The 15736-nt window shown below is 52.6% G+C and overlaps 5 protein-coding genes across 5 annotated transcripts; 2 read left to right on the forward strand and 3 right to left on the reverse strand.

Moving 5' to 3' along the window:
* Positions 1-400: 400 nt before the first annotated feature.
* BKA58DRAFT_31106 (C6 zinc finger domain-containing protein) lies at positions 401-3306 on the forward strand. The gene is made up of 6 exons (XM_046167320.1): positions 401-810; positions 885-1306; positions 1355-1789; positions 1840-2102; positions 2147-2710; positions 2762-3306. Exons 1-6 carry the CDS (start codon positions 748-750, stop codon positions 3109-3111), a joined length of 2097 nt encoding a protein of 698 aa, XP_046032030.1. The 5' UTR covers positions 401-747; the 3' UTR covers positions 3112-3306.
* Positions 3307-4792: 1486 nt separating this feature from the next.
* On the forward strand, positions 4793-5781 carry BKA58DRAFT_306506 (carboxyvinyl-carboxyphosphonate phosphorylmutase; the record flags this gene model as incomplete). The annotated part of the gene is made up of 2 exons (XM_046167117.1): positions 4793-4918; positions 5005-5781. 2 exons carry the CDS (start codon positions 4793-4795, stop codon positions 5779-5781), a joined length of 903 nt encoding a protein of 300 aa, XP_046032031.1.
* A 1460-nt stretch (positions 5782-7241) lies between these two features.
* On the reverse strand, positions 7242-10237 carry BKA58DRAFT_408154 (Tubulin/FtsZ, GTPase domain-containing protein; the record flags this gene model as incomplete). The annotated part of the gene is made up of 7 exons (XM_046172068.1): positions 7242-7631; positions 7680-8069; positions 8116-8710; positions 9254-9552; positions 9601-9780; positions 9829-10016; positions 10069-10237. The coding sequence occupies 7 exons, from the start codon at positions 10235-10237 to the stop codon at positions 7242-7244; spliced, it is 2211 nt and encodes a 736-aa protein (XP_046032032.1).
* Positions 10238-11625: 1388 nt separating this feature from the next.
* Positions 11626-14107, reverse strand: BKA58DRAFT_31147 (heterokaryon incompatibility protein-domain-containing protein). Its single transcript, XM_046167333.1, has 2 exons — positions 13134-14107; positions 11626-13068 (listed from the first exon to the last, which is right to left on the reverse strand). The coding sequence occupies exons 1-2, from the start codon at positions 13709-13711 to the stop codon at positions 11688-11690; spliced, it is 1959 nt and encodes a 652-aa protein (XP_046032033.1). The 5' UTR covers positions 13712-14107; the 3' UTR covers positions 11626-11687.
* A 555-nt stretch (positions 14108-14662) lies between these two features.
* On the reverse strand, positions 14663-15721 carry BKA58DRAFT_408155 (coatomer subunit epsilon; the record flags this gene model as incomplete). The annotated part of the gene is made up of 4 exons (XM_046172069.1): positions 14663-15022; positions 15076-15211; positions 15272-15644; positions 15697-15721. 4 exons carry the CDS (start codon positions 15719-15721, stop codon positions 14663-14665), a joined length of 894 nt encoding a protein of 297 aa, XP_046032034.1.
* Between the last annotated feature and the right edge of the window lie 15 nt (positions 15722-15736).

Raw genomic sequence — 15736 nt, forward strand, 5'->3', positions numbered from 1 at the left:
CCGATCTGGGCAAGGGGTGTCATCCAAGATGAGGATCAGGTACGACTGCATTGACTCGACCCACCAAACACGTTTGAGGGCTGGCAAAGTGAGGTGGTTGATGGTGAAGAGTGACGGCGGAGAGCAGGGCCTCGGTGGCTGGCTCCCCAGCCAGGTGTGGCAAAACGGCTGCGCTACGGTGATCACAAAAGCTTGAATGCCCAACAGATGCAATGTATGGGTGACAGTGTAAGAGATGCGTTCACTCGACATGACATGGCGGCAAGCCATGCAAGTAGTGCAGTGCTCAGACAGCATTACGCAAAACACTAGGTCCGCATGGGCTTAGGCGGGAAAGTGGGTCCCGATGAAAATCGCGTGCGTCTCGACATGCATTCCTTCCACACAGACAACAAAGCCTGTTAGCCTCATTGCGCACGAGCGTCGTCTAGCATGGCACATTATTAAGAGAAACATTTAGCACAGGGCGAGAAGCCAAGGGAAGCTGAGAAAAAAACTTTGAGACGTGCTTGCTGAGAAAAGGATCACCATCGGTCCTTTACTCGGTCCCATTCCCCCGCCATCCGATTCGCACCGCTGCAACACGCCCTGATGACGACGTAGGTGCTAATCGCGAGTGTGGTTCTTCAGTTCATAGCGAAGTTCCTACCTTACACCTTCTTATGTGCCTTTTTTCGCCGATTGAGACGCGGAATACTATAGTAGTCTATGCTTGCCGCTCGCCAACTCCCTGTGGATACCTACTAGATGAATCAGGCCAGCATGACCACTCCGCGACGGAAGGCATGTGTCGAGTGCCGACAGCAAAAGGTACTTCCCCACCTCAATGGATCGCGACAACGTTCGCAATGGCTTTGATGGTTTACTGATCATTTGTTTGGCAGATCCGATGTGATGTCGAGCAGCACAAGGTACCGCATGACCCATGCGGTCGCTGCAAGAAGATGGGCCTCGAATGCCGCATTCTTCCCACGTCAACTAGGAACTTGCGCCAAACAAAGGCAGAGATGCGACGCGAATTGGAAGAGTTGCGATGGAATATGAGGCAAGGGCAGAATCCTGGCGATGCAAACTACCCACAATCGACAGCATCACCGACCGTCGACATGCAAAACTACGCTCCGCTTGAACACGCTTCGGGCACATATTCTGATCCTTCCGGAAGGACAGATGCATCAGATTCAATGTCACCAGCTTTCGACTCGAGGCCGCCGACGCGAAAAGGCTCCGATCATCACGGCACTGTACCGCGTGTGATAGACGGCTACTTGCTCGATTCAAAGAGAATTGACGATTGCTTCACCATGTACGTTGACTCAGGATGTCATTCTTATCTATGCTAACATGACTGCAGTTACTTTACCCAATACCATCCGCTGTTTCCTATCTTGGACCCTTCAATAGGGCCGAATGACTATTATGACCAATCGCCGTTCTTGTTTTGGACTATCGTGGTCACGGGATCGCGGCGGTACTCTGAACATGAAGTCCTCGAAAGGACGAGTCAGCCCATCACCCAGCTCGCATTCTCTTCGATGGCGCTACGCACCTCACAAGTTCCGATCATCCAAGGTCTACTGATACTCTGCACATGGCGGCTACCTACCAACTCAATGTACAAAGACACGACACACCTCATGTGTGGATCGGCAGTACATCTAGCAACACAAATTGGTCTGCACATAGCAGGTGTCGGCCAGGACTTTGCTAGGACACCACTCGAGAAGGACCAGTCGCTCAAGGTGCAACGCGCCAGACTTTGGCTGTGTTGCGTCATCGTTTCTATAAGGTGAGATCTCAAGACAAAGTGATACTTTGACCCGCGCTAACCGTATATAGAACGAGTTGTGTTGAAGGTATACCGCCTCTTGCTGAATCCTTCTTCGATGGCGACGAGCAAGACCGAGAAGACATGGTTCCATACCTCCCGTCTGACCTACAGTTTTTGCACAAAGTCTACATCATCCTCATGCGTGCCATGGTAGCCATGGGCAAGACCAACTTACAATCCATTCACTGTGATGTTCGTGTACTGCGGTCGTTGATCGGCATATTCGACTCCCAACTCCTCAGTTTGGCCCCGTCTTCTCCAAGTGAACTTGGTAAGTCTAATCAGGCTCTTTTTAGACATGAACTAACGAAATAGATACCCTGCAACTTAGCTGTGCACGTATACACGTTATGGCGTTCCATTTCTTTGCTCACCCCACGAACCCTGGACCCGATGCTGAGGGTCTTTCACGATTCTACTCCCTTTGCATCTCAGTAATCCAGTCCGCTTCGACAATGCAAACGACACAGAAAATATTTCTACCCTCCGTCTCGCAATCATTCATTGACCGAACTATCACTCTCGCCGGTTTTACTATTCTCAGACTTGTTCGAAGTCCGCTCGCTCAACATCTGGATGTACTTGCCGGCGAACGAGCTTTCTCACAAGCGTATGATTTCCTTAAGAATGTCTCGTTACAACCAGGAGATATCCATTTCCGGACTGCGCACATCATGAAAGATCTGTGGGGTAGCGACAAGGTGTTCCGTAAGAAGGATGGCCGTGTGGAATCGCTGTATCTGAGGTTGCGGACGCGATTGAGCATGAGCATCAGCTACGACATGTTCTGGTACTGGCGGGAAGAGTTCAGCAACATGAAGAATCCGTACGGCGACGAAGTGACTCTTTCGCACGAGAACGTCCAGCAGAACCCTCCTCGTAAGCATCTTACCTCAAGTCTGACGGGCTCTTAACTAACAAACATGTCAGAATACCCATCTCAACAACAACACCAACAGCAGCAGCAGCAGCAGCAGCAGCAGCATCAACAACTCCCGGATCCCTCGATGAGACAGCAACAACTCCCAGTGACCAAATTCGACCCCAGCTTGGTGAATCCTCAGATGCAACAGGATCCATCCGTAATGAGCTTCGATGCCTGGGAAGGTCCAGATTACGGAGTGCCGCCAATGCTTGATCAATTTCCCGATTACGACTGGGCGGCCGGCTTTGAATTCTCGAATGCGGAAATGCCCAATGTGCCGGTTGGTCCTATGAATCCAATGATGACAGCACCAGGGCCCGGAGGCGCACCGAATATGGCATACACCTACGGTTAGACGTCGAGGATCCGTGTGAGGGGATGAATCGGGCGCGATGGAAGAGTAATAATAGCGGTTTCTCGCCTGGTGCGGGAGTTGAAGCGTTCAGATACCGTATACCTACTCAGATACGCAATACCATGGATATTACTTTACCCCGATCGTCCGTTGAAGACGCCAGCTACGGTCTACGGAGACCTCCCAAACGTAAACATCTGGATTCGGGATCGCGATCGCGGGATCGGTACACCGCTAGACAATAGTCCAGGAACAGACCGTCGTTGCGCAAATTTTTCGATCGGTTCGATGCACGCTGCATCTACCTGGGAACAGGCGCGACGCCAAAGAGCTGGGGTGGTGTGCTGACCTGACCGAACGAACTCCGAACTCAATAGAAATCAATTCCCATGGCGTATACGATAACTAAGGGTCTTCTTTCCAGTGGGGACAGGTACAAGACGAACCTTGCAGCAAAAAGCAAAACGTGGGTGCGATCACCTGTAGTGCCGTCTCGCGCAGGCTGACCCTGATGGGCCACTAGCGGCGCCTTGTGCACCACGCTCCTGAAGGCGTGTGTACCCAGGTACCCAGGTGGAGGAGGAAAGAGGAACAGGCACAACAACACCAGAGGAAAAGCTTGCCATGCCGGCCAACAGCTCACTTTAAATCCCAGTCTACCCCTCTCACCAACCCCCATGCGCTCGCTCGCCTACCCAGGAGACTTCGGCATCGGCCAGTATGCCCAACGGGGCATTCCATCCTTCAATCCTTTCTCATACGATATCGCCTCCCGCCTCAAACGCGCCGACCATGACATCGGCGAAACTGAACTTTGCAGTCTTGTCTGACCAGTGAGAAGGGACAAGCATGACGCTCCTACCGGTCAAACTGCCGGCGAACATCGGCGCGACACTACGTCAGCAGCAGGCAGAGGAACAGGGCCATTGCGGGGGTGGTCACCACCACAGCCTTTTCCTTGGTGTTTTCGCATCGTCTCGAGGTAGAATGACGTGAGTGGATTCTGTCTTTTCACAGTTCTAATGTATATACTGCTGGTTGAATGTTCACCCGATAGGTTTTCGCCATTGATCGCAAAAGAAGATCTTTTCACAAAACCAGATGGCTACGGAGTACTTGGCCGAGAAAGACGGGGGAGGGATACACTGGTCTGCATATCTGCGGCGTAGACCTTGTCAACTGAAAGAATGGTGTGGCTACTATTATTTTTCCCTTCGATGCTTATTCCAAAGTTAGCTATTAGATTTCTATATAAAGGTTGCGTAGGAGTTAGGTCCGGTTGGTAATGCGAGTGTATAACTTATCTGAAAATCCGCGGTCGCTTTTCGGGTTGACAGGCTCCCTAGTTCGCAGACGGGTACGTAAGGCCATCGCTTCCGCATCTGGTCGACTATTCGTGGATAGCCCAGCCTTACTTGTTGCGGCCCGCCACAGTGTATACGCAAGACGCCGATACTCAGCGGGCTAATAGTGAGGCCGCTGCGTGTACCTTCTGCTCGTTTTGATACCTGATGAGGACATCATACCTCTTGAAGTGATTGAATTTGCTCCTTTTGATATCGAGAAAGACTTGGTTGCGCATACACCGTAAAGAGTTGGGTTATTGTTCTTATCCACATTGTCAAGGCGAAGAAGAGAAGGCAATATGGGATCCAGCAAAGCAGGGCAAACAGAAAGGAAGATGACGGCAGTCGAGAAACTTCGGAGCATGCTGGCAGATCCAAATAAGTTCCTATCCTGTCCCGGAGTATACGATGGTTTCACAGCGCGGATAGCACTCCAAGAAGGCGTAGATTGTCTGTACATGGTAAGTCTCAACCACCTCCATATCCACAAACACCTCACTCCACGATGTCAAACAACACCAAACCAACCTGACTAACACATATCCAGACAGGCGCAGGAACAACAATGTCCCGCCTCGGCGCCGCCGACATGGGCATAGCCACCTTCACAGACATGCTCACCAACGCCACAATGCTCGCCTCCATCTCGCCCTCGACCCCCCTAATCGCCGACGCAGACACCGGCTACGGCGGACCCGTCATGGTCGGCCGCACAGTAACATCGTACATCCGCGCGGGCGTCGCGGGTCTGCACCTCGAAGATCAAGTCGTGAGTAAGCGGTGCGGTCACCTAAACGGCAAGCAGCTCGTCGATGTCGAGGAGTTTGAAGCTAGGATCCGCGCTGCGAGACTGGCGCGGGAGGCAAGTGGGGGTGATATCGTTATTATCGCTCGGACAGACGCGTTGCAAGGTTTCGGGTATGAAGAAGCATTGCGCAGACTGCGTGCGGCTGTTGCGCAAGGCGCAGACATGGCGTTCCTAGAAGGCGTGACAACAGCGGAAGACGCTCAGCGTATATGCTCCGATCTAGCGCCTACACCTTGTCTCTTCAACAGCGTACCCGGTGGCGTATCCCCGGATTTCTCAGTCGAAGAGTGCAAGTCCATGGGGTATAAACTTGCCATCTTCCCGCTGCTGGCGTGCGAGGTCGTGTATCCCGCGGTTAGGAAAGCGGTGCAGCAGATGAAGGCGGGGCATGTTAAGAGTGTGGAGGAGGATGGGAAGAGGTATGGGCCTAGGGAGTTGTTTCAGGTTTGTGGGTTGGATGAGTTGATGGAGTTTGATGTTAAGGCTGGGGGTCTGAGTTATAAGAATGGGGCGTGAGGGGGATGGGAGGGAGTGAGTCTTGAGGGGCGTTTTTTTTGGGGGGGGGGGGGGGAGAGGGATGTGGGAAATGTGCTATATACCACTCGTCGTTTTGCATTTGAACTAGTTTCGAAGAATACTTGTGTTTGTTTAGATGTGGCATTCATGGTGAAATCTTGAGAATCCTCCCTCCAAGCTACTGTACGACCATTCTTTGTAGGACCGTACCTAATCACAATCTCCAACGCCGCACTAAATTCCCCACCTCTTCCCAATCCTCTCCAACACGCTCCTCAAATCCTCAATATCCCTCATGACCTTCTCCAACTCCTTAAAAGGCTTACCCTCGATCTGACCCCTCCTCAGCTCAAACTCTAGCCTTGCGATCTCCTGGACAATGGCAGTGGTGTTGTTGTGGTCTGTGGCTACATCGTGAATTGCCGCCTCTAGCTGCTCAAACGCTTTCCTAGAGGTTTCGAGCTTGCTGACAGAGGGCATTGTATGGCGAGCTGATAGGTTTGGCGGCGGGTGCGTGACGGAGATTCTCAGGCTGGGGATGGTGTCTGTTGTGGTGGTAGGCTGAGTGGGAGGAGGAAGGCGGGTAGGCGTAGTAGTTGGTGGCGAAACTGCAGTGGACTTCGCTTTTAGATCCGATGTCGGTAGACGTGCGTGGTAGTGTTCAGAGATGGGTAGGTCAGCATCATGATCGCTGTGCTTAGGACCGCAGAAGTAAAGGGTGCGGGTTTGCGTGGAGAGGGCGAAGATGGCTAGGGGACCAACTACTCCAGAGTTGGTGACGGATCGGATGCTTAACGCGAACATCTTGGGTGATAGCCTCGGTATTTTGGGTTGTTCCTACGAGGCGTTATGTGTCTTTGTAGTTAGTTGATTTGGTAGTGAACGTTGTCGTAGGTACAGTGAACTTGCTACGAAGGTACTTCATGCAAGGAGAAAACTGCGTACACTTTATACGTATAACTGCGAAGCCTTGCTGTTCACTCATAGGATTCAACGCAATGACCTGTGATTATTTCCACTGAAGTGATTTGGGTCAGCAATAGAGATGCAAGAGAATGACAGTCACCACAGCTTTCCAGCCACGGTACCACGGTCCATTTGCTACAGGCCCTACAAACATACAGTTAGTGGAATTGCTGCCTTGAGTAGGCAGTCCCTGGTAAACCTCGGTGGGTCGATTATCTTGCGCTCGCTACCATACAAACTCCTGGCTTTCTCTTCAAAGGAAATCTGCCCTCACAGAACTAGCAATACCCGTGATATCTCCCACCATGATGACCGCAATGGTAACAACGATGCGGGAAAGATAGAAGATAATCAGCTTCAGGATCACGGTAGGTCTGTGATCTACGTTGCATGTCCGCCAACGCCGTGAAATAGACTTCAAAGTTGGGCACCCTTGACTCCACTGCACCATCCAATGACGCCGATGCCAAATCCAGTAATTGCTCAGGTGACTTCTAGCCGACTCTCTTGTCAGCTTCCTCATCCGCAGGCGGCGCCGTCTCTTTGGTCAAATAGTCGGCATCTTCGGCCTCCTCATATTCAGCAATCAGACCTTGCACGACTTCCTTAGCCTCGTCGAACTCGCCGAGACCATCTTTGAAGGGCACTTCACGCTTGTAGCTTTCAAGGAACGCGTTGCGTTTACGGAGCGTGGAGTATTGTGCGACTATGCGCTTGAAGAGCGTAGCGATACCCGTGTGATTTGCGAGCATGAGTCCGGAGACGCGGTGCGAAGAGGTCACGTAGGGCGACTTCTTGGTCAATGCGACTTGGATGGAGGCGGGGCCCCATGGTATAAAGGTAGCGAGACGTCGTTCGCGAATGCGCATAAGCGATTTGTGTACCTGCGAGTCAGTGAGCTAGATTCAAGCGATCAATGGGAAGAGGCGTACATCTGATGGATCTGCTTCTCCCTGGATAATGTTCAGAATGGACATGTAGCAGCTCTTCTTGGTGGGGTTGGTGGAGACCATGCGGTTCTTGGGTTGTAACAGTCGTCTCATGACGTCCAAGACGGTTGTCTTGCGAACCGTCTTGGCCTGCTCTACATTCTCGCCGGAGAAGGGAGTGTATGAAGTCATGAGGAAGTGACAGCGCGGTGTGGGAATGAGCGATGCGACGATGCCAACGAGATCGTTGTGCATGTATCCGGGGTAGCGAAGAGTCGTGGTACTGGCGGACATGACGGTAGACACCAGCTGGTTGGTCTGCTCGAACGACGGGTTCATAACGTGCAGTCGGTCTGCAGCAATCCTAGTCAACGCTCCGTTGTCAAGGACAACCTGGGAGGTCAGTATGAATGTACGCAAGTACCACTAGGCAGCTTACCACGGAGTCTGCGTTCTGCGTCAATCTTCTCATGCTCAGCAGACTGTTGTATGGCTGGACCACTATGTCGCCGTCCTGTGTGTTGGGGAAGACACTGTATGTCTGGATGAGCTTCTTGGGGAATCGGTCGTTGAGCCGTTCGAGCATGTAGGAGCCGAGACCTGATCCAGTACCGCCCGCGATGGAGTGCAGCATCATGAAGCCCTCAAGCGAGTCGGAGCCGTCTGCCTCGCGATCAATCATGTCGAGGATATCCTCGTGGACCTGCTCGCCCATGCTGTAGCCCATGCCCCAGTTGTTACCGGCGCCGGTGCCATCCTTGTGTATGTAGAAGTTTTCGGGGTTGTAGATGTTCTTGTAGGCGCTCGACTGGATCGAGTGGAGGACTCTGGGCTCGAGATCTAAAAGAATGGCGCGGGGAATATAGCGGGTGTCGTCTGACTGGTAGAAGAATACGTCTTTGCGGTCACCGCCCTCGGTCGCGAAGTCCTCGAGGTTGCCGTCGCGATTGATACCGTGTTCTTGACACAGCTGCTGCCAGAACTGCTGCCCAACGCTGTTGCCGCACTGGCCCGCCTGCAGTGTTATTATTTCCCTAGCGCATGTTAGCTACAACATGTGACCGCATTCTGATATATATGCGGGCGTACCTAGGCATGGTGGTGTTGGTCAGCAACGTGGTGGGATGCGAACGCGCTCTGGGCGGGGTGCACGCGTCGGGTCGCTAGGTAAATGTTTGGACCCTGCCGTCATAGCTCTCTCCACCCAACACCATGGCCTTCACTCCACCATGCCAACGCTGATATTCGCCACTCTCACGACCAGTCCATGTCTTCTGAGTGTCATTGTTGATATTCGCGTACTGCTAGTCTATTGCTCCTCCTCTTCTTCCCTTATCCTGACTAACGACTTGCCCTGGAACCCAAAATAACACTGGAACAAGAAGGTGTAGATCAAGCAGAAGAAGTTATACCGCAACACATCCAGCCACATCAGCATCGTCACGCCATCCTTGGTTCCCTCGTGCCATGACCTCCGGATCTCCAGAAATAGCTTCGGGTCGTCCGTCACGACGCCGTCGAGGCCCTGCCGTATATCCCAACGCATCCGGCTCTCCGAGTTCACCGTCCATCCGTACACGGGCCGACCGTCGCTCTGAGCTCGCCGTATAAACATCCTGCCCCATGGCGTCATGAGAATGGCCTGGGCCATGTTGGACGAGACATTCGGTACACTGAAGAAATGTGACGCAATGAGTGTTGAGAAGCCAATATGCGAGATGGAGAAGCCGGGCAGATACCGCGAACATAGTGGAAGAAATTTGGCTGCCCAGCACCCAAGGACAATACGTTTATGCCACGGTCTTGACGGAGAAGCCGGCACGCTGTTGATTGTTTCACCAATCAAGCGCATCACATCGTCAGCGTTGTTGTCGAGCTGTATCGCGTCAGCAAATGCTTGTATAACTTGGCTAGTACAATATACCTTGATATCGAGCAAAACCCAGATGTCTTCCAATCCAGGCTGCGCAAGATACTCGAGCAAGTCCATAAGACGAGGCATCGGCTCGTGTGGTGCTTGCAACGTTCTCAGCTTACTTATAAACTCATAGTCGCAATCTATAACTTTTTCCGGCCTCCCAAAGCATCTTCTCAAGTTCCTATCCTGCGAAAGAGTCAGTTGGCCATCATTATTTGATCTGGGTGGACTCACGTGGGACAATACGACTACACCGTCTTTCGTCAGATGTATGTCTGTCTCAAGAGCATCTGCGCCTGCTTCGACCGCTCCTCTTAACGAGGCCATAGTGTTCTCGGGGTGCTTGGCCATGTACCCTCGGTGGGCAATAGCCTGTGGTAACCGCCTGCCTGACACATCTTTACGCGCAAACGCAAACGTAGCTATACAGCTGGTCAATTTACATTCGCCACCAGAACTCAATAGGTTTCCTACCTGCGGGGAACTTGGTCTTCGGGCCGAGTAGTGGCTGCTCTACAATCTTGTCGAGCTGCTTCGTGAGGCTCTCAAACACCGGCGGTACTCCTACGACCATCTTTTTCTTCTCGAGCAATGGTGTTTGCACGTCGAACGCGCTGTCGGTGTCTATCTTGACCTCAGACATGACGAAATGCTTCTAGCGCGGCGGTTCCGAAAGCGGACGGAGCGGAGACTTTGGGGTAGCGTGGTACTCGGGGAATGTACAGCGAAGGACAACGAGCAAACGTATGCGCGACTTGAGCACGAAGACAAAGTATACAAATCTCACAACAGCGGCAAACAAACATCCAAATCTCCCCTCTCCACAAGTCCACCCGCAAGGCAAATTTGCGGCGCGGGATCTCTACGACCCATTCCTACGTCGGCCGCCGAACGCGCCCTCTCTGGCCGCAACACACAGAAAATGCGCCGTGCAGCAGGACCCATCCCAACCCACATAACTGCACTCCAGGATACCGAATCCGTCCCAGAATCAGCCACCCATGTTACCGCAACGGGCATGGTAAGCTGCAAATTGCAGACCGATGGAGACACAGCTTGTCCCGTATTGGCTGGCAGGGCAGGCTAAGCTTCGTTCCAAGATGGAGCTCACGAGCTCCGGATGTATCAGCTCCCGGGCGCCACTAACAGTTGGAGTTGCAGGTATGCAACCCCTTGTCTCACGCAGTACGTGTCAGATACGCGACCGTGTTAAGTGTTATTACAAGAGGGATTATCCTTTCTTACGCGCTCTCATGCGTCTTTCACCGCCCGGAGGAAATGGACTTCTCGGACAGCGGTGATAGAGGCGCGAAGGTTGGTGAAATTCCATCAGATCCGGTGCCGTGGTTGATCTACCGCTAAATGCGCGTGGCGCGTCGATCAGGTCCTTGCTGGCTTGCGTGCAGCTTGCGCACGCCGCACGGGTTGCTGTCAGGGAGATGACTTTCCCGTATGCACGGCACTTACATATGATCCTCTTGTATGCAAGGGTTATTAAAAGTTGCGCATACTGTTGACCGCTCGGGCGTGGCGGCGCGAGTATGCGGAAATTCTAAGATAATCTGATTGCATCACGTGGATCTTACTCGTCTATCCGCTTTTTTTCGCACACGCGGGGCCGACGCGGTGTTTGTTCGCGCGACGAGAAGCCTTAGTGTTCTGGTGGCGTGCCTGAGGCTGAGTCTTGTGAGGGGTTGGAATTTGGAAATAGGCTGGTAGTAGGTGGCCTTACTAATTCCTCTCCGAACGGTCCCAAGGACTTGTACACTCAACGTACTCAAGGAACTGTATACGTGTACTTACCTTCCTCTTGCTGACAAACGTACTTGATTAGGCTCACGAGCCTTTATGGTAGAGAGCGTTGGTGTATGTTATTACCTAGGTAGAGCTGAGGTCTCGCTTCCAACTCCATCAGCCTCACGAGAGCCTGCCAACATTAAGAAAAGCCGATAATCTATTTTTGTCAAGTCTGCCTAATTTTGGAAGTCAATCGTTATGTTGGTCGTTCAATTATTCAGTCGTCGAGCTGACTGTGATGCATTCTCTACGTGCAGCTATTGACCCAACACGTCCAACGAAATAAATTTCTATACCTAATAAATATCGAGATCCTCAACCGGCACAGCAGACCCCTCCTTCCCTATATCCTTTGCCATCTCACCATACATGATGCCATCCAAATAGGTCTCCCCAATGAGCTGATATCCTCCTTTCTCGAGTGGCCTTAACACCACCGGCACCTTACAGCCCAGCAATACAACAACCTTATCCCCCGGTTCTACAGTGGAAGAACCAACTCCAATATACCCTCCCTCGGTCGTATAAACAAACCTTTCGTAGCAAACCTGACCAGCACTATGCTCCAGCGCAGTCCACAGCGGATGAAACGGCGCAGGAGCCGAGAAATCGAACTGTGTCTCTCCTGAGGCTACCGAACTCGACGCCTGCGCTTTGTTCTGTGCGTCTATCAAACCAGCCTCAACATGCTCATGCAGCTCCACGCCATCCAACTTCAGATTGCGCATACTGCGCCATGCGCGCTCGAAACCCGACGCACGCATGTAGAACGGAAGGGGAAGAGGGAGAGTGTCGTCAGCTTCGTACGGTGCCGTCGTGTCCCTCAGCTCATGCCACCGTTTCGCAAAGATGGTGTTGAACTCCGGGGGAGGAGGGCCCCAAGCACCCATGCGATTCGTATGGGCAGTGACTGTCCTCAATAACGCTTCGAACGCACCGACCTGTGTTCCATACGCGTTCTTCTTACATTTCGACTGGCGGAGAGAAGTCGGTCTGTCTTTCCACCATGGATCGCCCGCGACGCCGTCTACAGTATCGACGACTAGGCCTTTGCACCTGAGGAAGATGCCCGGTTCCATCTTCTCGCTCGAGATAGTAGCGACAGCGGCCGCTCCACTCGCCGCATCAAAGAGCGGCCACTGCTTCCCCGTGAACAGCGAGCAGAGCATGTATTGCGGTTTCGAAGGCCCCCAATCCGGTAACCAAGAGGGCAGCGCGTGATACGTCCTTGGTTGCATTCCCGCCAGGCAGATAACATAAAGATCCTGCTTCTGCTTGATGAACTCCTTGAGGAAGGTAAACCAAATATCTTCCGCCTCAGCATTATAATCCGGCGGACACAACTGCACCAACTCCTTTCCACTGAGCCCAATCTTAGCAAATAGATGATCGCGCGGATCCGTCGCATTAGTCAATCTTGTCATCTGCAGCGTTGCCAAGGCAGAAAGCTGTTCACCCTCTTGTAGCCGTCGGCGCAGACTCATTAGGTTCCGGGCTGGGTCGAGCACGCGCGGGTTGATGTCTACGGCTCGCGTTAGAGCGGTCACGCGCTCGTTCTTCGAGGGCGTGAATTCCATGAAGATTAGGTGGTCGGCTGCTTCGAGGGCGTCGGCAGAAAGACGGCGCGTGCCGCAGATGAAGACGACGTCTTTGGCTAAAGCGAACTCTTGTACTATCCTGAGAAGTGGGTGTACAAAGTCAGTACATGTCTCATATGCAGTTCGTACAGGGACATCTCTTACCATGCTCTTTTCCACCAGTTCCGCGCCATTAGGGCTCGTAGGCCTTCCCATGTGGGGTATGTATCTGGATGCATGCCTTCGTTCCCCAACCACGGTCCAATACCCTCTTCATCAGAACGACTGGCTAGGTTGGCGAGGAAGTCCATGGCAAGATTACTCCCTTTCGCCGGCGGACCCAGCCAAGCCCAAACATTCGTCGCGTTGGAGAAGATCTGTCGCATGAGTGTAACTTGGATATTGCGCTCAGGAATGTTGTTCTGGTCTATACACAGTGCGTCGGCCCAGATACACTGCGGGATATCGCGACGAATAGACCGCAGTGCCTTGGCTAGATTCTGGTGCAGGAATGTTTCGTGTCCGTCCACATCCACGGACTCGAGTACATCATTGCTATCATCGTTGCCTTCGAGCTTGGATGCCCAGGTGTACGATAGTGCTGCGTAGGATGCTTCAGGCTTGTATACATTGTCGTGGAAGACATGCACTCTGAGTGGGGCTGTTATTGATACTGCAGGGATGAGAATTAGCAGTCGGAACTCATCCTTCGCTAGAGGTCGGTACTCTAGTAGCGAGGACATGATGCGAGCCGCGGAGCTTGCGGTATGCTAGCCCTGGGATGGCGGTGGGTCATTGCTTCTAATCCCGGGTTACTGGGAGGCCGGTCTTTAAACTAGGTGGCACGCGTGGTATCGGCTGGCTGTTTGCGTGGAGAGGCTCAAGTGCTGACGGGCGTAAGTGGTGTGATGTCACAAACATGTGGACAGGAGGAACTGCATACCTAGGTACGTTCAGCCTTGTCAGTGTGGACAAAACTTTGAATGCGACAGTTGTAGGAGCCACTTATGTTGTGAGTAGATACACCTGATATTCTTCCGTTTGTTGACGTGAAGCTGACGGACGATGCTATCATGATGTTTACCCCACAGTGACTGTGAAGGACCCTGGTGCACGGGCCACCCTGGTATGGAATCCAGATGTCACGCAAGGCTGAGGCATACTTATTTTCGCCCCCACACTCTTATCTTCGCAATCAAGCTAGTAGAATGAATCTAAGCCTACTTAAATCGTCTGTTTTCTCTACACGGGAGGAATCAACTGAGATGTTCTCCTGGTAGCGTTAACAACTGCGAAGGTCGACACAAATAGGATTAGACAACGTGATGCTTGTGTGCGGTTTGGAATATTAGCGCGTGAAAAAAACGACGAATACTTCTCTGTGTTCATCTTCGGTTCAACCAATGGAAGTATGAATACATCATGTTCACGAAGTCGTCTATTCGTTCTCACAGATATTCCTCACTTTCATCATCGCTATCATATGCCCAAGCCCCGGCAGCCTCCAAGTCTTACTCCGTCGGATACGCCCACGCATGCATAATTTCCCATTCCACAATCCTGGCATCCCGCTCATGCTAAGTAGCCCCGTCGAATCTAGTCTCTTCAGGTCAGATCTTGGGCTCAAACTTGGTGGGATCCACGTCTTGATACACCACGCCTGTAGACACCAAGTGCGCAAAGGCGTCCTCTTCCTATGAAGCAACCTCAAACTTTGGTGTGTACTTTGCGGCGGCACTGGCAAACTCGGCCTTCTTGCTCGCCCAGTCTGCGACTGCCCTATGCTGTGGGGCGGAGGTTTGCAGTTGTGTTTTCAGCTGTTCGGTCTCTTCCTTCTTTCCCAACAGTGTGTTGAGGACGATGAGGTTTGCGATTGTGTCGGCCGAGGTGCCGTCGATGGAAATGGCTTGTTGTAGAGCGGCTTCGGCTTCTGGCAGGCGGCCGAGGTGGATCTCCGATACGGCCTGTGCGACGAGCGAGTGTGGGGAGGTGGATTGGGCGGTTGTGGCTAGTTCTTCGAAGACATAGAATGCGGATTGGTACTTCTCGCCGCCCTGAGTGCGGTGTTAGTGTTGTGACATGTGACAGTGATGTATTGAGGGAATACCTCGCGCATGCCAACCCAGCTCTCAGCGATGTTGACTAGAAGACTGTCTTGTGCCCATTTCCGTGCGCGCTGGGCCTCTTTTGCGGCCAGATCTGTGCGGTTTTGTTGAAGGTGGATTTGTACAATGAGTGCTACCCTGTTCGCATGTTAGCCATGACTCCCAAAATAGTCCACGCAAAGGGACTGTTCAACGTACGCATCCAGGCTGCCCTGGTGCTTGCTCAGTACATCAAGCGCAGCCTCTGTCTCGCCCGCCCTCTCCAAGACGATGCCCGCACAAAGCTGCACCGTCAGGTTCTCCTGCCCATGTTGCTCTGCCAGCTTCTTCGCCTGGTCTACTACGTCCTTGCCTTGCTCACAGTCTGCCAGTAGCTTCATTGCGACCAGATCTGGTGTCTTCTCGGATGCGAGCTCGCTGGAAACGGCTTGTGCTTGGCCCAGCGCGATTTGGCTGCGAAGTTTGAGGACGCGAACGGGGAGCGCATTTGATGCGGAAAAGGACGAAGTGTCGAAATCGAGGACTTGCTGGTAGGCGCCGGCATGGAAGGCCGAGTGGATGTTTATGAGCTCTGGACAGTCGTTAGTGGGGCTTGAGCTGGCGTGGCAGGCGGTTCGACGAACCTCCTTCGGGCGAGTAGGGGTCCATGATTGACGTATTCGT

The sequence above is a fragment of the Alternaria rosae genome, assembly GCF_020736505.1.
Source record: "Alternaria rosae strain MPI-PUGE-AT-0040 chromosome Unknown BKA58scaffold_1, whole genome shotgun sequence".
In the NCBI taxonomy this organism is placed as follows: Eukaryota; Fungi; Ascomycota; class Dothideomycetes; order Pleosporales; family Pleosporaceae; genus Alternaria; species Alternaria rosae.